This window comes from Phalacrocorax aristotelis, chromosome 1 (assembly GCF_949628215.1).
Source record: "Phalacrocorax aristotelis chromosome 1, bGulAri2.1, whole genome shotgun sequence".
In the NCBI taxonomy this organism is placed as follows: Eukaryota; Metazoa; Chordata; class Aves; order Suliformes; family Phalacrocoracidae; genus Phalacrocorax; species Phalacrocorax aristotelis.
In genome coordinates, this window is record NC_134276.1 from 148,241,928 (window position 1) to 148,265,252 (window position 23,325).

General features: G+C 38.2%; 1 protein-coding gene across 1 annotated transcript in view; it reads left to right on the top strand.

Annotated features, from left to right (window-relative positions):
• SLC15A5 (solute carrier family 15 member 5) overlaps positions 1–23,325 on the top strand; it is a 63,746-nt gene that overhangs the window by 24,358 nt on the left and 16,063 nt on the right. The window contains exons 4-10 of the mRNA XM_075114967.1: positions 261–341; positions 5,542–5,978; positions 7,782–8,004; positions 12,030–12,199; positions 14,565–14,785; positions 17,281–17,467; positions 22,155–22,343. Coding sequence (XP_074971068.1) covers positions 5,609–5,978; positions 7,782–8,004; positions 12,030–12,199; positions 14,565–14,785; positions 17,281–17,467; positions 22,155–22,343 — 1,360 coding nt within the window. The 5' untranslated portion in view covers positions 261–341; positions 5,542–5,608. The remainder of the gene's footprint in view (positions 1–260; positions 342–5,541; positions 5,979–7,781; positions 8,005–12,029; positions 12,200–14,564; positions 14,786–17,280; positions 17,468–22,154; positions 22,344–23,325) is intronic.

Genomic DNA, 23,325 nt, shown 5'->3' on the forward strand with positions numbered 1-23,325 from the left:
AGATTCTGCTTGGCAAAGTATTTAATGTTCCTGCTCTGCATCACAGAATGGTTGAGGTTGGAAGGCATCTCTGGCAATTGTCTAGTCCACTCCACCTGCTCAAAGCAGTGACCTACAGCAGGTTGCTCAGCACTCTGTCCGGTTGGGTTTTGGATATCTCTAAGGGTAGAGACTCCGAAATCTCTCTACACAACATGTTCTGGTGTTTGACAACCCCATAAGTTTTTACATGTGTTTAAATTTAGTTTCCTGTGTTTCAGTTTGTGTCCATTGCCTCTCATCCTGTAACCGAGCACCACTGAAAAAAGCCTGACTCTGTCCTCTTTGCACCATCCTTTCAGGTATTAATATGTCATATGCATTAATAAGATCCCACCCGAGCCTTCTCTTCTCCAGGCTGAACAGTTCCAGCTCTCTCAGCCTCTCCTCATATGTGAGATGCTTCAGTCCCCTGGTCATCTTCATGACCTTTCACTGGACTCGCTCTAGTACGTCCGTGTCTTGTACTTGTCCTTGCGCTTGCTTAGGTACTGTGGAAAAAGCTACGGAAGTTTTGCTTCCTGTCAGTTCTGCCCTTTAGCCACACCCCCTGCTTGAATAGGAGAAAGAGAGAGAAGAACATTTCACTGGGAAAAAAGTAGGACTTGGGGAGAAATGGCTGCAGCAGTCTTTTGTAGGACAAGCAGAGAAAAAGCTTTTTGCAGAGGAGGTCCTGTCTGCACTCTTCACAGGGACCTCCTGGGCCTTCTCGAGAGATGGATTTGGTTGTTGGTATGTTACCTTTTGGCAGAATGAAGAAGGAAATGGCTTTCCCACATGATTTTTAATTATGACTATGCAAGGAAAAATAAACAAATATACTTCTCAAAATATAGCTTTACCCTAAACTAAAATCTCACATTGGTCACGCACTTTCACAGACAAAAGTTGCCATAGAACAAGATAGACATTACATCTACCCTGCAGCAAGACAGAACCGGGCTAAGGTTCCTGGTTACATCTGACTAAAGTATGGAAAGTTTTGCAAGAATACTTACCAAAGGGAGAATAAAATTTTTCAAAGATGATGTGGTACCATAGTCCCAGAGCTTCCCAGAGAATTTCTTACATAAGCAGCAATTTTAATAACTAGTTATTTAATAGATGTTATTTTTTCTGCCTTTGAAGTGTACTTTTATAATGTTTAACAGATGTTTATAAAGTATAAAACAGTTCTATTTGAGTAGATTTGCTAATCTATCAGATTTCACAAATAGGCTTTCTCAACCTCCTGATGACTACATTTCAGTTTCTTAATTGACCTTTTACGTTATTTACAGAGCACTTGGGTTTTGTGTGTATTTGTTCTTCTGGTATGTAGTCAGACAAATATTAGTCAGCTTTTTTACTGATGCTGGTGAGGTTCTTCAGAAGCATCATATACAGGTTTCAAATGCATGAACTCCAAAAGAAGCACCATCGTATTCTATCCCAGTTTTGATTCAAGACTATCTGCACAGCAGGCAGAGTATTCTGATACTGCAGTGCAGAAATTGCTAAAATGGTTGTCTGAAGCAAGTTTTTAAATAGAAGAAGTTCCATTTTTCCCCCATGAAATAGGACATAGGACACAGGAAATAAGACACTGTCCAAAGTGACACCTAAAGATAGAAAAAGAAAAAAGAAAGGTGACAGAAAAAGGCAAAGTTCATACTGGAAGTTAAATCTATTTTTTTTTAATATGAACCTTTGCTTTACCCCTTCTACAATTAAACTCCGTCCTCACAGCCATTTTGAAGTCCTGTGAAGCACCATCACAAGTGGCAGGTCATCTCCAACCTGTATAAGACCACGGCTTCCAGCCCTTGTTTCTGATGCCTCAAAAGACTTGTAATTAGCATTTGTTGATTTTTCCCCTACTATGGATGGAACTGCGGGGAAGGAAAAAAAAGAGAGAATGATATACCTAGTATCAGAGTGCCTGATGCTTTCTCTGAGGCCACACATTGCCCTAGATGAAAGCAGGCATGAACAGTACCTGCAGAAAGCAATGGTTAGCTGCCCTTGCTGAAGGACATCCTGCAGGCATGAAACTTGGTCTGCTGGCTGCTATTATGTGTTAAATTGAGCATTTCTCATATGCATAAGAGAAGCAAATTAAAGTGGTGATTCTGAAAAGCATGAAGTCTAGTCTTAGCTTGTGCTTTCACCACATCTGTTTTTTTCTGTCACTAGCCTTGTAACTCTTCTGATTAGTCAACTAGAGGTGTAGCAAGGCACATGGTTCCAGAAGCATTCCTCCAAACTTGTCTTTGCAGCATCTTCCTGCTTTCTCCCTTCCTGTCATCCAGCTTTGAGCTGTCTGTCTTTACTGTGGCTGCCTGCTCAACCTACCACCTTGGACCTGTGTTTATACCATCATGCAGCAAACCCCAGGCACTTTTGTGCCTGTTTGGCAATGCTCTTCCCCAGAGCTTTTGCTCTGCCTTTCTAAGGTCGTTGAAATTGCAGCCCTGAGCTCAGCGGTCATTGAGTCAGCCTCTCAACCCATGCAAGTTAATGGGAATCCTGGTGCTAACTAGAAAGATTAGACCCATGTAAGTTTTTATTTACAGTGTCAAAATTGTTGCATTGCACTGTCAATCTGCCCGTGTCAATTATGCTTCACCCCCCGATATTTAGCAGGAACCACAGCTGCTGCTATGATGAAGGGTGACACCTCTTACACATTCTTTAAAAGAGTAAGAGTAAAGCTGAATTAAATTTGCTAAAACATGAGAGAGACTGACCCTTCTAGAACATAAGCAGAGGTCTAGAGCCACTACTGCCTTTTAGCTAGAGCACAACAACTGTTGTGCTGGACACTGAATTTCAGTCTTTTCAATTTCAATAAACTACCCCTGTAATAAAAACACTGACAACAACTGTCACTTGTCAGAGAAAATTAGGAGAAAAATTCAGTTCCAACCTGTCCAACTCAATTCATTGCCTAATGCTAATTTATACATTCCAGTATGGGTAGAAGTAACCTCTGCCTTGGTTGATAGGCTATCAAATAGCAACTCTTTTATTAATGGCTAGACCTCTGGTGAGCTGACACTATCACATTAGAGTAAGTATTTTTATAAACCTGTCTCCAAGATCTGACTGTCCCATTTTGAGAGCTATCCTTTAAAGAAGATTTGTTTAAAAAAAATAGACAAAATCCTTACTGGCAGGCAGAGGTACTGCCAGAAAAAGGGGTGGATTTTGAAATAGCAGTTATTTGGTGCAGCCAGTTTCTAGCTGCTTCAGTACATATATACTCTACATATGTTAATACAAATAATAGAGTTTTTCATCAGGCATTATGCAGTCCTACTACTTTGTATGTTAAGAATAAGCCAAGTGAATGCCAGGTGATTCAGCCAGAATTCACCTAAAACCACCTATAATTGCTGTAGAAGTGATTAAAAAAATAAATCAAGAAAGATCATATTGTTATATGAAGTTGTATATTGTCCTAGCATTGAGCATGTTAACTCATGTACTGATTGTGATCTGTGACTATCAGAACCAACACACCCATATTAGTCACATGCAAAGACAATCAAAAGTAACAATGAAAATCATCCCCCTCCTGCTTTCTATGGCATTTATAAGGCTCAGCAAATTAGTTCCTTTCCCTAGCTTGTAACCCAAAATCAGGGTAAGTGAAATCACATGGGAACTAAGATACAGCCATCCCACCTCGTAACCCTGCTGCATAGTTCCCATGCTATGATTCACTTTGAATTGCTAGTGCCCATGAGAACAGGTAAACTTTGCACTCTTTTAAGAGAACTAATTTGTACGAAAAGAGACTATTTTACATAGAAATCTTTATAGGAGCAGGAGTATATTTATCCTGATGTTTTCTATCTGATTGCAACATAAGGTCATATTTCTTTAAAAAAAAAAGGAAAAGATCATTTTCTATGTGAACAGTTAGATAAGACTAGCTTCATGCAACAGAAGATATATGTACCTTTTAGTCAAAAAAAAATCATCTCTCCTGTGTTGATTTGGGATTGGCTTAATTGGGCTTTGATGGAAAAGCTAAGCTGTTGCAAGTGATTTCTAGTTTGGATTTCTCTGGTTAATTCATCTAAATGAAGACCATTTTAGGTATCATAGATCAGAAAACGAGTTGTTCTTGGCATGCTACAAATCACAGCTGTTTTCATCCCTAACTGGACGTCTCTGAAAACTATAAGTTCTTTGGTGTTTCCATTCCTGCTTTAGACTCGTACCATGTTAAAAAAGAATATTTCAGAATTATTTTAGGGAGCAATCTATTGCTATTTAAATTTAAGCTTCAAAGCTTCTAGGCTCTGTGTGTGAATCACGGTTGCTTTAGAAACAAGCCAGAGAAGTAAACCAAAACTTGACAGCAACATTGAGTTTTGGGGGATTTTTTTGAGGTAATCTTGGAATCTATCTTTATCCATACTGGCTATATACTATTGTGCACCTGTTTTGGGATATAGGAGTTCTCATATGCTAAATAGATCTGAAGAGGTAAAATTTGAGTAGTTATATGGACAGATGGAAACAAACAGCAGAGCAAGGTCTCAAAAAATGCCATCAGAGGCATTAAGAGCTCTATTTAGAGAAGCAAGCCTGATTTACCACTGCTTTGTAACATGTGTATCCGTTTGCGTTTGTGCAAAATAAATGCAGAATGCTTCTCATTCTTAGTTGGGAGTATTTTGAACAGGTAGGTGTTAGTGATCTTAATGAGCTCCACAAAATGGAGAGACTGATCTGGGAAATCTGCAAACTTCTCTGTAGCTAAGGTAGCAGGACCATTATAAAGCACTCTACATTTGGCTCTTCCTAATTTCTTTTCAAGCTGGGGATTGCTTTTGGTTGATATGAGAGAGCATATCATAACGGGCAGGGGCATAGATCATGCATTGTATCTGTGCCGCAGTATTTGGCTAGAGAAACAGTTCTGGTTTAAGTTGCTTTTGGATTGCTTTTTTTCCTTTGCTAATACATTCAACTTACTTTCTTTTAAAATTTGCTTTTCTAACTTAAATATAGTAGCATTACTTATTTTTATAATTAACATTACCTGAATTTCAACCAAAAATAACAAGAAATGTAATAATGATATTGTTAACCTTAAAAAACCCCAACTTTATCTCTACTTGCAGTTTTTCACTTGCTGCCTAATTAAAGTATCAGATTATTTTGACCAAATTATTTTCTTGATCTATTATTTGAATTCTGCTTTCCTGTGTATTTAAACTTTTATCTTTAATACACAGATAGAGTTGTGCATACTGTATTGGAGTCACGTAATTTAATAGGTAATATAATTCTGGGGAAAAATTGTTTTCACCCCCAAATAGACTAATGAAATAAACAGATTGAGTTCCTGAGCACTGCTAAATTGATATAGCTCTTTGATTTTTTTTTTTTTTTAATACTCTTTGATCCTATATATAATGTCACAAAAGTGACAGGTGCCCTAAAAAATTGTAGTAGTGAAGTGTGGAATTCAAAGCAAGAGTCTTACCAGTTTGCTAATTACAGTGGAGGGGAACAGAAGTATACCTGTAACACAAGCTGCTCTACTCAGTCGTACTCAAAAAAGACAAGCATGCCTGGTGCAAACAGAACAGAGATGGAAGAGAAGAAACCTTTGAACCACACGGCTGGCCAGGAGCGAAGACTGTCACCTGGGAGAAGTAACTGTGCTGGAAACCTCTCTCAATCTGAGAAGAAGCTCCAAGAGGCTATCTGTGTGCTGCTGGTGGAGCTGTGTGAGCGATTCACATTCTTTGGCATTGTCTGCAACATGATCCTCTTCTGCACTGTCAAACTTGGCTATCGCAACTACCAGGCAGCTATTGTCAATATGTGCTTTGTAGGTACCTCCATGTTGACGCCAGTACTGGCTGGCTGGCTTGCTGAAAGCCTTGTGGGGAGGATCAAGCTTGTGTGCATCTGCATGTTTCTGCATTTCCTAGGTAGGTGATACCCTGGTGACAAATGTTTAGTAATTCTGTTGCAGAAATTTATTATTGAGCATTGTGTTTGAAATCTAAAAATTTTATCCAGCCTTGTGGCCACCTTCTTTAACAGCTAATTGCTTAGTTTCTCCTCTACAAAATGCACTGCAGTATCTTTGCCAATGTACTTGTGTGTCTTCGAACAAGGCTAAGGAACATTTGCATGTGCACCTTGTGGGTGGTTGATGCACAAACTTGACTCCACTAAAGTGGCTTAGCTTTTCAGAATGCAGATGCTCAAGTCTTAAAATTGGTCCCTTTAACAAGTGTCTAAGGTTATCAGGTGTTTGGGGCAAACGTGAGGCTTTAGTTGGAGAGATAGTTTGAGAGAGCTTGGAAACTGTTTCCCAGCTCTTGGTACTAAGATTTTGTTGTATATTAAGGTATATGACTGTTGTACTGGGACAAGAGGGAAAGATGTATTTACGCACATACCAGTATAAACAAACTTTGCCTTAAGAGAGAGGCTCTATCCTAATACCTGTATTGAGAGCCTGCTTTCTGTTAGTACATTCTGAATCTTCCCCACATGTTATTCTGGAGATCTTTTACATAAAAACACTGTTCAAGCTAAGTATGACTGTTCTGTAGCAATTAATGCATCTCGCAACTGGTGGTTATTCTGTCAACATAAACCAAGCTGACAGAAATACTTCTTACTTGGCCCAGTTGTTGAGCATAAGCAAGTCTGATTTCCGCAATAGCCAGCTGCATTATTTAGACATGCAAAAAAAAGTAAGAAAAAAATCCGAATCACTCCTGAAGTGTTCTTGAGCTGATTGCAAAACCATTTTGCAAGCAGCCTGGAAGAATGATTGCTGTTATGTTCCACTGTTTCTACCATGGGCTTCTGGTTTGGAATCTCCTGCCATTTGTCCTTTCAATGACTATCTTAAAGTAGAAGACTGGTGACGCAAACAGAATTTCATGTATTTGGGTATTGTTTTAACCAGAACTTTTTTTTTTTTTGAGATAGATCATTAAATATTCCTGACGTTAGGATTTGATGCACAGTTGTAGTCTTACTCATGGCTAACATTGGTGGTGTTGATACATTGATATATTTTGAGTTTAGTCTACAATTACAACTTGGAGAACCTGTAGCTGATTAAATCTGAAAGACTTGCTTTGCAGACTGGTGGTGGTAAACTCAATTCCTGGCAGTGCTTCTATAGGTAAAGTTTCTGAAAATTATGTCTTTTCCATGAAGCTGCAGCAGAAGAAAAGAGAATATTTTCCAGAAAGGTTTTGAGAATTTATTTGTTAAATTATGATTCTCATTACAATTTTGGGGTTTAAAGAAGTTACGAAAAAGGCTATACTCCATCATGTGGGGGTTGGTTTGTTGTTGCTGTTGTTGGTCAGTGGTTCATCAGGTGCAGTTACATGTTTTAACTGGTGCCCTCTGGGAAGTGGAGAGCTACTGCCCTCTATGCCCAGGCAATGGGGAGGGCCAGTGAGAGAAGCTGTTTCCAGACTGAGCTCTTCAGCTGATTGAAGAACCTGAACACTTACAAGCATTTTAGAGAAAGATTGCTTTCTTGGAGGCCCTTAGTGGTCTTGCCTCACCTATAGATATATATAGTGACATCCAGAAAGTTCTGCCTCTCTACAGAATTAAGAATCCCTGTCTTTGCACTCCTCTATTGTGTTATCTTTGATTTTTCATCTGTTCAACATAACTGCTTAAAAAATATTTAAGTCTTATTCATCACTCTGACTCTAATCCATTTCAAAAGACAATTTTCTTTCCAATTCCAGGCACAGCCCTGTTACCTGTTGTGGCATTCCCCTTTGAAGATATTTACATTGACAGACGACATATTCTTCATACGCTAACCAAAAGGGAGCAGAAAATAATATTCTACTTTGCACTACTCACAGCTAGTCTGGGAATAGGAGGCATAAGAGCTATAGTTTGTCCATTAAGTGCGTACAACCTTGAGGACTGTGGACCAAAGGAACTTCTTTCTTTTTTCAACTGGTTGGTAACTTAATGTCTGCTACACATCTGTTGGGGGGTGATAGAGCATTGCCTTGAAATTCACTGCTGACTTACAAAGCAGATTCTATGGATGGTGGGTTTCATGTTTTGTTTTTAACTGCAAAATATTTAGGTTTTGGAAGAGTTTCCAAGAATTTCTGTAAAAACTTTTACTAAATTTTTCTTTTTGCTGGGACCAGTTGGTGATCATCTATTTTGGACTCTTACAGAAATCTTCAGTCAGAATTAGGATGAACTGATTTACCCAAATGCTCACAGACTTGATACCCTAGTTGGAATATGTTGTTCTAATATCATTTGGGTTTTCACCTTTAACATGGTTACACCTTTAGGATATTTTGCTGTTACTCCCTAAATAACAGTAGCAAAATCCAATTATATATTAGAATTTACATCAGAGTAAATATTTAGCAAGGACGGGTAGCAATAGAATCTGCTAATTTGTTGGCACCAGATAAACTGCTTGACATTTCTGTACCAGTTTGAATATTTTAAAGTTTTTAAGAAAACTTTGAGGAGAAATTGCTCCTAAAATGGTTCTTAAAATTCAAAACTTTTTCATATTAACTATTTGTCCCTCTCAGTGTGTCAGAGAGGTAATTTTTTATTATGTTTACCACTTCTGTAGCAGCATACAGGGTGTTATATACATTCACCTGTACCTTTTGGTTAAACTGTGGAGTAAGGATCAAAGAAGTCACAGTGGGAACCTCCAGATTCCTGCTCTGAGGTGGGGTGAAGTAAGTCCTAAACTGCCCCCTTTTCTCTTCTTTCCCTGTACATGCACAGTTATTAGAATCAAAACTGAGCACATTTGCATATTGACAATGCAGTGTTGAAGAATCACTTAAGATCTTAGTGAATCAGCGCTCTCTTCCTTTGGGAATGGCTTTCCTGGCTATTCTTTTTTCCTCCAATTATGTTAATATCAAAGAGTTTTGAATTAAATCCAAACTTCAATGAATAAGGCAGCTTTAGCAAAGGTGGATGAGACTGGTTCCTTAGAGCAGATTCTGCTCCTTGACCTGCCCATAGGAGAGAAGAAAAAAAAAAATCCTTCTTTTTTACTCTATTCTGAGTTTTAATCCTTAATTAGCAACATGATTTTGATTAAATAAGACTCTGGGGGATTAAGACTAGAGAGCAATCAGTTGTTCTGAAAGATAGCTCTGGAGAATTTATTGTACTGTGGTCTTAGCTATTCAGAATTTTGTTTAATCAAAGTGACATTTCTCAGTGTTGATTACAAAGGAGACATAATACGAATAAAACGTTCCTTGGGGGGAATCCAAATGGGTCAGTTCTTGGGACTTTGGAAATATCAAGAAAGGCACATGTGCGATTAAAAAAAAAATTTACTTTTTGCAGTAGCATTGAAGGAGGGGCTATTTGATTGCAATCTTAGGATTTCAAAAATTCTTAGTGGTCTTAATCTCATTAAAACCTCTCAGAATATAATAATTTTCTCTTGGTAGGTGCTTGTCACAGGATTGGATTTTAAAATAATATAAAATGAGATGGTTGTATACTCTTGGTGAATGAGAGTGTGTTCTTAGCCAAGTTCTATTTAAACAATCAGAATTATTGGATTAAAGATTGGGTTAAAAGACCCTGTAATTACCTGTTGTCTAGTTCAATCCTTGAAGAAGATTGCTTTGCACATCTAGAGCCTGGTTCTAGCCCCTAGTATGGACTACGAGTCTGACCTTTTAAATAAACAGAATATACCAATGTTAAGCGAAGAAGGGAATTGGATTCTGCTGGACTAAGTTTCCCTAAGGACTTCAGCTTTCCTAAGGTGAAGGTTATGGACTGGTACTATTTTTGCAGCAGGAGAAGTAAATTCTGTCTATGGGGGCAGAGAATGAGAGCAAAGGGTACAATCCAGACTAGGGATGAGAGTTAGCAGTGTTGTGTCTTGTCTAACTGATCTGCTGTAAAAAAAAAAAAAAGACGCAGAGAACATGGAACCAGTAGCCTTCCCCTTCCCCTTCCCCACCCTTTGGGGTTCCACCACCACTACCACCTTGTCTTTGCAGAGAACTCAGTAGTGCTCCCGAAAAAAATTTACCACTTCCTACAGAGCTGTAGTACAGAAAAATATATAGCTTGGATACTGGTCCACACATGGAATATCTGGGTCTGAGTTTAGATAAATCAAAACTTAAATTGTGAGAGCTAAGCATGCTTAAAAAAATAAAAGCAAATAATACTTCAAGTGACAGGAAACCTAGTGACTCTACAAAATCAAAAAAAGTGACAAAATAAATTTTAGAATATTTTCATATTTTACTTGATCTCAGATTGTTTCAGTAGGTTCATCTCAATTGTTACATTAAGTAAAAACTTTCTGAATACTGTATAAACAGTTTGCTTAAATAAGAAGTCACCTGGATGTTACTTCTTTAAAGTTGACACAATGAATACATTTCTGTAAAATGTTGTAATAAGATGATTAGGTCTTTATGGGTGTATCACAATAACATTTAGGTTTGTACCTGGACTACATTCTTGAAATGAACCTCCCTAGTTGTGATTTGTCTCTGATTGTGAGGAGACCTCGGAGTGCTGAAGCTCCAGGAATGAGCTGCTCCCTGCAAAATTGGACGTGATAGTCACTATGACATACTTAACTAATTCAGCTGTGCCTTACTGGGGTCTTTGAGACATTTTATGTAATGCAAGTCCAAATATTGCAGAATTAGGTAGCTGTGGTATATGAATAGCCAGCGAGATGTGTTTCTGTTTGTGTAGGTTCTGATCTGCTGCTGTCAGTATGATATGAGCAAATCCCAAAATTCTGATGTGTGCATGGAGGTTAGTTTATATTTCTTGTTTAGTCCATAGGGATCCTAAAATACATTGATTTTTTTTTTTTTTTCCTTCTCATTTCTGCAAGAGGACAGGAGCGTTACATTTCAGTCTTACAGTACTTTGCTATACGGTGGTGCAAAACAAAAGCACTCTCCTGCACTCGAGGGTTTTCGTTGGAGGTTCCTACTTCCAGTGGAACAGTTGTAGTAGTCGTGAAGAGTGTCAGGACTTCAGGTAGCTCAGGCACGCTTCCTTAGAAAGTTTGGAAAACAGCTACTGGAACTATTAACTTAAAAATTGTCAGTCAGAAATTGTTTCAAAGCTTCTGCACAAATTCTAGCTGACCCAGTTGGTAACTGTATTTTTTTTTTTTTAATGCTTTCATTTAACTGGGTGTGTACAAGATTCCTCCAACTATACCTTCATCACAGAATAACATAATTCCAAAGTGCCTAGAGACTGCTTTCAGTGGAGGGGAGAAGTCCGTGATTCTGACGAGTATCATTTCCTGAAAATGTAAATTAATTAAAGGAAACAGTAATTGGTTTGGCACTTTGGACATACAACTAGTGGTGTGCTATCTGCATCTGATAGTATGTGATTTTCATTTGAATATCTTCCGTGCGTAGAAGGGGCTCAGCACTTCCTTGGGAAGCACCTCTAATGCCAAAAGTAGTCTCAGAGCAAATTATGTTGGGGAACCTCCTTATCAGGATATTTCCAAGACCCAATAAGAATTCAAGCTGAGCCTCGCAACTAATGGAAAAGCCATCCCTTCTGATAAATCAAGTTCTAATATTTCTTAAACAAGGGACGGTGGCATTAAGACATTTCTCTCTTACGCTTAAAGTAGGTGATTTGATTATATTATATAAACAAAACTTATGTTGTCAGATATTAAATGTGTAAATGTTGATGTATTTAATTAGTTTGATCCACAAGAATATTTCTAGTACTAGATTGATAATTTATTCTGCTCTACTGCCTCAGTACAGTTACTCTAATCATACACCTCTTGGAGCTGAGAAGTCCAAGTGAAATTTGATGTTAATTGCTGTGTCAGTGTATGCATGGTACTGATGCTGTCCATGTTTACTATACTTACCATGCCTTTCAATGTAGTGTTTTAATCTAAAGGCCTTATGTTATTCAGCCTCTCCACTATTCTCTCTCTTGTCTGTGTGTACTAGGTTTTATTGGCTGATTAACTTAAATTCAGCAGTTGTCTTTGTCAGCATTTCTTATATCCAGCAGTCTGTGGCCAGGAACCTTGGTTTCCTTATCCCATTTGTGTCCGTGCTTATGGCTATGATCACAATACACATGGTGCGTGGTGAAATGATATACAAACCCAAAACAGGTAAGAGGCAACTATATCTTGGGAAACATGTTCAGAGATTATTTTCACGGAAGGGATCAACTTACATATCTAGACAAGTTCTTCCACAGCACTGCCCTGCTTGATTGAGAGATACTTGGGTTTTGGTTCTACAAGGTCTGCGTGTAAGAGGCAACATCCATCCTCTGTAAAGATAGACTTGGAGATTCTGGATAGGCTGAAAAAGTGGAAAAAAGTCTCTGGTAAACTTGCGTATGTTTCCTGTCATGTCAAGACATGTGTCAAAGCATTTGCCTGTGCAGGAAGAGGTATCATATGCATGCTGCTGGTGGACTTCATTTTGCCAATTGGTTCAACCTATGCCCAATGTGGTTTAGTCCATTAAAGCAGGGTTTATGCCTAGGCTAAGGCACAAAGTGTGCTTGTGCTTTCTCCCTTAAGTCTGTACCATTGCTTCGCCTGAACTCTCACCTCAGCAGCCAAGCAGCATGGTTAGTCAGCTAAACAGGAATATGCGCTAGTAGCAAAGTTGTTATAGAATAGGTTTATCTTGCAGAGTGTCTGATGTTTATTGTTATTTCAACATGCTTATACAACATCAAGAAAAACTGTGGAGATATTTCAAAAAAGTAGTTCTTATGCTTCTGTGGCCTCACGAGTTAGTACCTGAGCTCTTTAAAATGCTTTGATGGCAACTGCCCCTCTGCATTGACCAAGCACAGAAATGTCAGTGGAGCCTAGGTGACTTGAATGTGGCTGTAAATGCCCAAACCTTGCTATTCTTTTTCCAATAGAACCCAGAAACTGAAAGCAAGTTGTCATTTCAGTCTTTTTGTTATAAATATGAACTAAACAAAAATATACTAGCAGTGAGGGAACGAATGCATAAATCAAGTACCTGGGAATATCATAGTGAGGACCTCACTAGAGAGGTTTATTCAAAACAAATACAGCCAAAGAAATGTGTGTCCATCCCACCCCCCGCCCCCCATGCCCCAAAAATGTCACAATAATACGTGACTGAGGTGTCCAAAGGCTAGCATCAAATTGGCTCGCTGCTTATGGAGAGAATGGTGGCCAGCTGGCTTGCCAGGGCTCACTACAGGTTTATAACCTGTCAAGGTAAAAAGATTTATTAGTATCCATCCCCAAGATGGACTATTTCATATGGACTAAATATGTTGTTTACTGTCTAACTAGTTTAATTCTACTAAGTGGAATAACATACATTTGAAGACTATCTCTATCTTGGCCATCAACAAAACTAGCAGATTTTTTTGTTGTTTCAAATGTTGTTCTCTGTGAGCGTTGTTTGATTTATCATATATTTTCCAAGTCTTTACAGAATGCCAATCTCTAATATCTGCAAAGTTTTTTTATATATAGTTTATAATATACTTTGTACCTTCCACTGAAATTATGAAATTGGAAGTTCTTCAGAAGTGTAATTCGAATCCATAGGTGACCTCAAATGATTTGTATATATGCTGCCTTTTTTAATTTTAAGGTAACTCTTCAAATATGGATCATGCATTCAATTATGTTTAGCTGTCAAGCATGGACTTAATTTGCATTTCTTCCCACTGCTATAATTTTGAGGACTGGCAGGTGACCAGAGATGAGGAAAAAATGTCTATCTCCCATCTAGGGTGTAATTGTAGACTTTTTGTAATTAAGTAGCATAGATATTCATGATAAGATCAAGGTCAAAGTAGCAGAACATTACAGCCAAGGACTGAAGTATAAAGGAGAAGGAAAATTGCCTTCTGAAAGTTGCAATTTAACGTCAATTTAGATAGATTTTATTTTTTAAGAAATCATTGGAAATACAAGTATAGAGTATATGTTGTTGGTCTACACAGTGTATACGGATATAAATATTTATGCTTTTAAACATGTCTTTTACTAGCTGGTCAGATTTGTAATCTGAAGAATTCACCACTACGGAGTTCTGTGGGGTTTACCTGTTTTCTTATAAAGTATCTTGCATTCCCAAGCTGGAAGCTAACAGTTTTATCCTCGTTTTAGTTCCATTGCCTCTGAGTCTGAGAACCAAATTAGCAATTCCTGAACCCAGTAACCGGTGGGCAGGTTTTAATATGCCAAATACTAGACTGGAAACCTCTCCCACAGGATGTTACCTGGAAGTCCTGAGATAATATTTCTGGCTTTGAAATGCATCAGTGAAAATTCTTTTATTGCACCAGCCCTCTTTTCAGCTCCTTTTCCTTCTCACTTCACTACTACCCTCCCCTTGCTGGACTTCAGCAGGTATGCAATATTTCATTACTGTCTTGAATTAAAAACTAACTCCCAAAGTGATTTGTCTTGCCTTGTTTATTTTGGCAGCAAGTAAAAATACACCAATGTGTCTGATTGTTTGCAGACAGTTCCCTGTTGACGACTTTTGGGGTAATTGCTAGTGCACTGAAAATGTGCTACATCCGATATCGCTACTTTAGTGGAGGTGTGACAAACTGGCTAGATCACGCCAAGGAAAACTATGGTGGTCGGTACAGTGAGACTCAGGTGGAAAGCACAAAGTCGCTTGCCAGGCTCTTCCCATTGTTTGCTTTCCAAATTCTATACAGAACGTGTATTATGCAGGTGGGTACACAGCTTTTAAACAAAAAAATCTTGAAAAATACTGTGACATGTTTACCACTATGCTTCTAGGCATGTTTGTTTAACTGTTGCTTTACCAGCAGATCAACCTTGCAGAGTAGTTTTAATTACCTGAGAATATACTTTGTTACATCCTCTCATCTCATCAAATAGGACTCAGGACTCTGAAGGAACTTGTTTGTAGTGCTACAGTCCTGTGTTCCTCACACTGGTGTGTTACAATTATCAGACTGAGGCTCAGCATTCTTTTGAAAAAATTTTCTAATTTCTTAAATGTTCACTCACTTTTTGGGAGAGGTGGAAAAATCTTTATTTGCTCTTTTGTTGCATATTTCCCTTACTCTTTTGGTGGGATTGCGTGGGTAGTGTACCTACACTGGAAATGGGTGGGTTTCCATTTGTGGAAAGAAACAGTCCTTTCACAGCCTCTCAGTCAGGCTACATGGTATGTTATATAAATGTAAATGTGTCAAGAAGCTACTTAATCTGACATGATTCCTTCAGATTAATTTCCGTCTGGATGATCCTGGCTAAGCAGGAGTTTTGAGGTAGCTTACCCCATGGCAACTGGCATAACAAATTTATGACCTGTCTTAGAAATTCATTTTTACTTATTTGTGTTAAAATGCTGCTCAAGGAAATTTTTACAAATATGTAATGTATACTGCTTTATTGACACTCCCTCTCGCCATCATTCTACATTCCCATCCATTTGCCTCATTCTTTCTCCTCTTCCCTCCTGGCCCTTCCGAAAGAACAAAAAAATCCCAAGCAAAATAAAAACCCCACTCTAAACCAACAATTGCACACATATGACTGAGGCTGTGCATTAGCGATCAGATGGAAATGAACCAGGTATCATTAATCAGAGTTGTAATAATCAGGTATATATCTAGAAAAGATGAAAGTATTTGCACTGCTGAAAGAGATGACTTATTGGAAATTCTGCTGAAGCAATAAGTTTAAGGCTCTTTCTTAGACTAGGCAATAGAACAGTGTCTTTTTTAAAAAAGATTAATAGTATTTTCTCCATATTATTAAGCTAACAGCTTTCAGTGCCTGTGATTCATGTTGATGATATTTTAATTCCTATTAAGAAGTCAATTCTGATTTGCAATAGGCAGTGGAAAAGAGGAACCAACAAAATTTGGCTAAATTCTGATCTTTCGTAGTTCTGTTGCCATTTATTCACCCTTTTACAATTTATATCTTCTTTTGGAGCTGGAATGTAGGTGAAAAATATTTTTATTAAGAGCTAGCATTTGAGTAAATCTTTAGCACTGAACAGACTCCTAGTGAGTAGGGTTGAGTATAATCATTGATAAGAAACCCTAGATGAGCTCAGTTACTAATTAGCCATTAATTTTCAGGCAGCTATTCAGTAATATTCTACCTGGATTTGTCATTGCCAGTTGTGTTGAAGAGCCATGCAGAATACTGCAGGAATCCAGAACTCTCTAAAAACAGAAATAAAGAAAACAGTTCTACATCCAGCTCTGTCATGACTGTACTTTGTGAACTGCTCAAGTTACCTCTTTTGCCTTTCCCAACAGTCTGTAAAATGGGGTGAACTATAACTCCTAGCTGCACATGAAGTTGCAAAATTGCAATGCCTAATTAATCAAGCTTCCTCAAAAAAACCAACCAAACAAACAAAAAAACAACCAAAAAACAACCTGAAAAATCTGTTGGTAGAAGCCATTGCAGTTTGTCTGGGTTCTGTTGGTTTGTTTTGTTTTTAAACAAACTCAAAAGATCTTCTGCAGAGCCTCACACAAGCGGAAGAAATTATTTGTTCTTGAAGTGAGAGACAGTCTTAAAAATCTACTTAATTTCATACCCTGATGACTGCTGGTGGTGGGTTGCTTATCTGATTATTTGTTTTCTTACAGTTTTGATTCCCAGAAGTAAAAAGAAGCCCTTTATATGGCAGCTGTCAGTCACATTAAGCTGGTTCAAAGACTGTGGCCAAATCTTCCTTCCCTGTAGCTTTTAAAGCCATGTGCTGGCAAGAATGTCTTAAAAATTACTCTCCACCTTGAGCACACAATCAGAAGTTTAAAATAACTCTGCGTCCTGCTATTCTAAAATTCTGTTCAGTTAGGCACTGTCTATGAAGAAGTAGTGTCTAAAGTATTGGGCAGAACCATTTAGTAATTGGCAGATAGCTCTAACTAGGAATGATCAAATAAGTTAATGGGCTGCTGCTTAGATTTGTTAAACTGAGGAGCAAATGAAATAGAAGGAAGATGTTACCTTCTGGCAGAGAATGAGAATGTCACTATCTGAAAGGCTTTCATCATGAATGATTGTTCCTTTTGGCCAGAAGGTATTTGGTTTACTGTGACTTTTTCAGAAGTAAAAGAGTTGGAGAATTTTCCAAATACAGTAAAAAGTCTTATTCATGAAAGGTAACTGGTATACTAGGGGTTTTTTTTTTTTTACGTTTAAAAGGGAGTTTTTATTTTTCAATACAGATTCCTTCAGGCTATTATCTCCAAACCATGAATTCCAACCTGAACTTCAGTGGATTTGTCTTGCCAGTTGCAGCAATGAATGTGATAAGCATTGTGCCGCTACTGATTCTTGTTCCTATTTTGGAGTGCATTAACTCGCGTCTTTTTAGTTCCAAGGACACTGGATATTCTCCAGCAATTTACATTGGTATGTATAAAGTTCATGTGTTTATAGAGTTTTGATATGTATTGTGTTTTTGAAAGAGAAACTGCAGAAGGTGAAGGATGATCCTATACGATTATTTCTGACTATAAATATTAAGATGGACTTGTTTTGGGGTGACTCTGAGGTGAATATGTTTCAAACAAATTTTTGAAAAGCCTGTCCTGAAAAAATATATTAGCTATAAAGAAAAAATTGATAGCTTTTGTTTAGGACAAAGATTGAGGCTTTTCTGATGAATAAAAAATTTTGAGACACACAAATAACTAGGAGTCATCTTACAGAACTGGTGAGAGAAATGGTACTAACCATTTAGGCTTGAGACTTGCTCTAACTTGGTTCTCTTCTATGTGTTTGTTTATCCATTAACTGTTGGAAAGTTAATTTACTTTGGAGGTCTTTTCTGGGGATGGGAAGGTCCTTCAATTGTTGTCTAATACTGGAGAGATGTTCTGTTGCTCAAAATTATGAGTTTGGATTTAAATAATTAGGTTATGAATGAAGGCTTTGTTTTTCTTACATTTTTATGCTATAACTGTATCAACATCAGGACTCCAGCTTGTAAGAGTGAAATTGTATTACCACTAGTACAGTTCATTCCAGTTTCACTTCAAGTGAAATAAAAGTGTCTGGTCTAATTCTGTGTCTGCAATAGGTGTTTTTAGAACTGGTGAGCAAAATAAAAAAAAAATGCAGACAACTATGTAAAATAATTGATGCATATCACTGGACTTCTGTTCCCATGGAGCTGGCTGAACATTTCTCCAGGTTACTTGGAGAGGTACAGCTTTCCTCTCTAGCACTAGAATTTTCATTTGAATATTTGGTGTGGGATAATTGTCCAGGTGACTATTAATCTTAATTATTAAAATCCTAAACTGAAACATACCTTCCTGTACACTCACTTAAAGCAAAGAGGCATCTACAGAGGTGAAGTATTATCTCTTTCTCACGGAGGTGGTACAAAGAAGTCTCCTTTATTGTGAGTCCCATCGTTTTCAACAGTAAGTGTTGTAAACTCAGGCTTGCAGATCGGCGCTCATTTTGGAGAAACTATATCCTAGAAGTAATGATGGCTGTAGTAAGGGTTGGGCCTCCTTCCATTTTGGGTGGGGGGGGTTTTGTTAGTTTTTTGTTAATTACCTCCTACCCCCAAAACTCTTATGTTCTGTGATCTGGAGGGACCCTCTGCAACCCTCTTCTGATATAAGGTACATCTAGTACCACCAGAAAAGCCATTCTGTATTCACTTAAAACTATTCCCTTTCATAGATGCTATCATAAAACTTCCTACATTTTTTTTTAATCTTCCAGCCTGCATTACAAACCTCAGACAAAAATATTTATAAACGACTATTTTCTCAGTGTGCTACTATTAATTCAGTGCCCCATGGCAAGCAGCACAGTGAGTACTGACACACAGAGAAGTATTAATCTGACTAAATTAGCCTAATTAAGAGTGTTATTAAGTTTTATACAAACCAGATGCATATAACGCAGCAGGTTGCAATTACCCTAGTTTTTAAAATAACATCTGCATTAAAACACAAAAAGCACATTCAGATAATAATTTTCCTTAAAACCATGGAAATTTCAAGTTAGTATTAATGTTCTGTCCTGTTACGTTGAACAGCAGTAAAATATATGCAGTGGTTTGTTCTTAATAGCTTCATTTATTAAAATAGCCTCCTGTTAGGGGTGATAAATTACCTGAGGCATAAAAATACCTGTGAGTACAGGCGATGGCTTTAGATATCCAAGTATATGACTGCACCTGCAAATAAGGTAGTCCTCTAAGTGCTAATATTTTTGCCAACAGTTAATTAGGTTCACAATTATTTTCAGGAACAAAATGGAAAGTATAAATAGTCTGTTGGTGTTAAGCCAGCCTATAACTATATTTTAATTCAAGTCTTGTAGGAGGAAGAAATAGAAATAGTTTTCTGGAAGTTTTCCATTTGTTAAGAATAACACTTTTCAAGGACAAACCATATAGACAATATTGAACTGAAATATCTGATTGCTCTGTAATAAGGATCTACATGAAAACTAATCTGTGTTACTTTGTCTGTAGTTGTTGGTTTATTTGTAAATTAGGTATGATCTAAAAAACCATTAAAATCTTAAAGTGAATTTAGATTGTGTCCCAAATATATTGAGGATCTAGATCTCTTTACGAAAAACATGGGTATTTTGTGAACTTAGAGGTTTTTCCAATTTCATAGCGCTTTTTAAAACATATTTTATGCCACTTAATTTAGTCAATACTATAGAAGATTCAGCAGAGAACTGAAGGTGTGTGTCTGCTGGGTAGTTGCCCATCAGCTGCAGGCAGAAGGCTCTAGCTGAAGTACCTGAGCCAAAGAAGCTCTTGCTCTAATATTCTTAGTGCCTGAGACTAGCTCTCCATACAGTACACAAAAGCAAGCCCCCAGTCCAATGTCTATTTTGGGTGACTTAGGAGTTGGTGATGAGCATTTCTCCCTAAAAGATGATCCAGTTTGAAGAAGTATTAATTTCAGGAAAGCTTTTTGACCTGTTTTACTCAAGATATGAGATTAGGTAATCACAAAGGTCCAATACAACCTTAGTCTCTAGGCAATATAAACTACCTTGTCCTAGAATCAGCCCTGAGTGTTCCTAAACCAGCGTGTTCTCCTATAAAACCAAAGCCTCAGGTGATCATTCCAAACTCTGTTTTAAAGAGGACTAAAGAGAGAAGTGGTAGGAGGAAAACGAGGTCTCCACATCTCTGTTTCTTCCTCTGCCACATAATGGCTTGAAATAAATATTACAATTGTTGGGCATTCAGAGGTTACTTTTTCTGAAATGTTTTGGCTTTTAGTAAGTAAAATGCTTAAAATATAGCACTGTGTGGTGGTAATATGCTGCTTGAAGTTTCTTTAGTACTAACATAACCTTTCACTAGAAGACCTCTTGCTTTGGTAGATTACAAGAAGCTCCTTGAAAGCTTACTACCTGGCCTTGATAAGGTGCATTGGCTAGAAAATGCTGTTCAATTCACGCTCATCAACAATTTTCAAGCAATTCAAATGAAATTCAAAAATTTAATTGATGCTCTTTATTAAGCACTAGAGGGGCTTTAATAGCAAAGAAATCTTCCAGGCCTTTAGGTTAGGTGGAAGGGAGGGTATTTAAAGTTCTGAAAATGCAGGAAACCTGTGCTGGTGTGGAAGGGTGTGGGAGTTTGCTGCTGAGAGAAGAAACACAAGTGCATGCAAAAACATGATAAGGCTGAGGCCATTTAGCTCTATGAGTTTTCTGCCTGTTCTGTCCTGGCACCCAAAGAGACAAACTCTATATGTATTATAAATATAAAATTAAACAAAAGCCTTTGAAAGTTGACATCAAATCTAGTAAGTGTAACAATTTCCAGTCATGAAGTGAGATGAGGGGAAGCAGTGCATGGTCCAGGTATTTGAGTCAAAGCTGTCAAAAGAAATCAAATTCTCACACCTGTACTTACATTACAGCTTAGAAGTGCTGAGCAATCACAAGCTTAGTCAAAATCAATGGGATTGATTGGGAAGTATAAATGTTTCAGGTTCAGGAGACTTAGTTGAAAACTTTGCATTCTTTGTGTTTTTCTTTTTTGAGAGGCTACAACCATTTCATACAGTCAGCATCAAGAAATATAAAATACTACATTTAAATAGTATCCTCTATGCAGTGTGTGGTGAAGTGTGCAGTATTTAAAATACATGTGAGTTTATTAGAAGATTTTTCTTGCATTATGAGGCTAAACATACAGGGTTTGGTTTTTTTTCCCAACCTGTGTGCTTGTGCAGTCCTTGTAATTGTGCCTTACCACTGAGACAGGCAGTAAGACTCCATGCATTGCATGTGCAGTAATATATTGAAATGTATTATGGATCATGCAGTGATACTTCTTCAGGACAACTGAAGAAAGCAGAAGGCAACTGTAGTCCAATGGTGTATGTGTACACACTTAGAAAGCTGGAGATGATCTCTTCAGTAATGCAGCTCATCTCATGCTAAAACATTAAACAGTCCAGCAAATGCGCTATCCAACAAACTTTCAAAAGTAGGTCAGGAGAACTCTGTAGTGGAGGGAAAGGGGCAAATGTAGGAATGCTTGATCTCCTGAGGTGTGATATGCACTGCTGATCTTTTTCTCTCCCATCTACCATGGCCTGCAGCCTTAGAAGTCCAGTATTTCAACTCCCTGCACTATTTCTTTTTATATAGAAGACAAAGGGGTAAAACATATGGTGTATGTGTATATTTCAGAATCTTACTGCTGCTTGAATAGGAGCATTTCCCCTGCTTGGTAGTCTTTTTGCCACCCAATCTCTTGTGATATCTTGAAGGGCTCCCACCTTTTCTTTCTCTCCTCCTTTCTTACCTCCCCAATCTTAAAAATAAATAAACTCTTCTTTGACTTTGTTATTCAGAAAAGTTTTTCTCTCATTTACTCTGCATCCCTAAATTCTTTCTGTGTTGAGCTGGTGACCCTTTCCCATGTATTTAGAGTTAGGCTTGTCCACGTTTATGTCCAGAGAGGACATACTGGGGAGGGGGAGGAAGAGGGGAAGCTTCTTTTGCATTGCCTGGGACTCTGCTTCATTCTAAATACATGATAATCCCATAACTACAACCTTGGTGAATGCCCTCTGTGCTCTTTACCCAGTTGTAGGTCAGTTATCTGCTGCACTTTCAGTGATGATTGCTGGCTTCTCTGAAATACACCGAAAGCACTTCCCTCCGGTGGAGCAAACGCTTTCCGAGGAGGTTCTCCTGGTCTCCTCCATGCCTTGCTTCCACTTAGCTCCTCAGTACATCCTCCTTGGAGTGGCTGAAGCTTTGGTAACTCCGTCCTGTAAGTAAAGTCTAATAAGCTAAAGTGAGAATGTCCTGATTTGCAGACAATTATATCAGCTTCCTAAAAATAATTGCTGTCATCTGATATTTTATCCCTGGCTCTCTTCCACGGGCTTAATGAGCAGATCTGTGCTTTACCTGCTTCAGAGTGGCATAATTTGTCTTGCTGGCTCAGTGAGCAATGACGTTGTTCCAGATTAACTGTAAGGTGACACAGCCTGGTCAGGTCCACTGTTTGGCAGGGGGATGATCGGCGTGGTGGGACTCTAGGCTTGAATGTGTGGCTGGTCTTGAAGCTGAACCTGCTTTAGGCAAGGGCTGGACTGGATGAGCTCCTGAGGTCCCTTTTGACCTGAAATCTTCTGTGATGATTTCCTTAAGAAGGGAAAAATACACACATGACAGCTGAGCTCTGGTTATGATCTATGAGCACTTTTTAGGCCACAGTCAAAGCAAGGTGAAACAATCTCACTTAACCCTTTTCATTTGTGGACCCAGCTAATAGAATTATTATGCGTTTTTCACTGATGCAGAGCATATGCAGGAGGGTAACACAATTCAACTGACAGGCTATCCTGGAGATTATTGTAGGCAGATGCAAGATTTTTGTTTGTCCTCCAGTTGGGAGTCATGCGAATATGCCTGCACAGAGCATCATGCCTTAGCTTGTGGCATGGAGCCAGAGATACGCACTCCTGTTTTGTGGAGCACAGGCAGAGCTTAGCTCACTGCTGCCATCTGTAAATTATGTAGATAGTCTTGATTGTGAGTCTGAACCTCCTCGCCCTTCCATAATTTACCTTTCCACATCTTCACTGACATTCCTGAGGCTTATTTTCTTCTGAGGAGCATGCAGAGTGCTTACCAGTGTTTTACCCTGCAGAGCTTAAAAAAAGAGTTAGCATTACAAAAATAATCTAATCAACATTCACTTAAAGAGACACAAGTAAAGTAATTGACTAGCTGATCTCTGCAGGCAT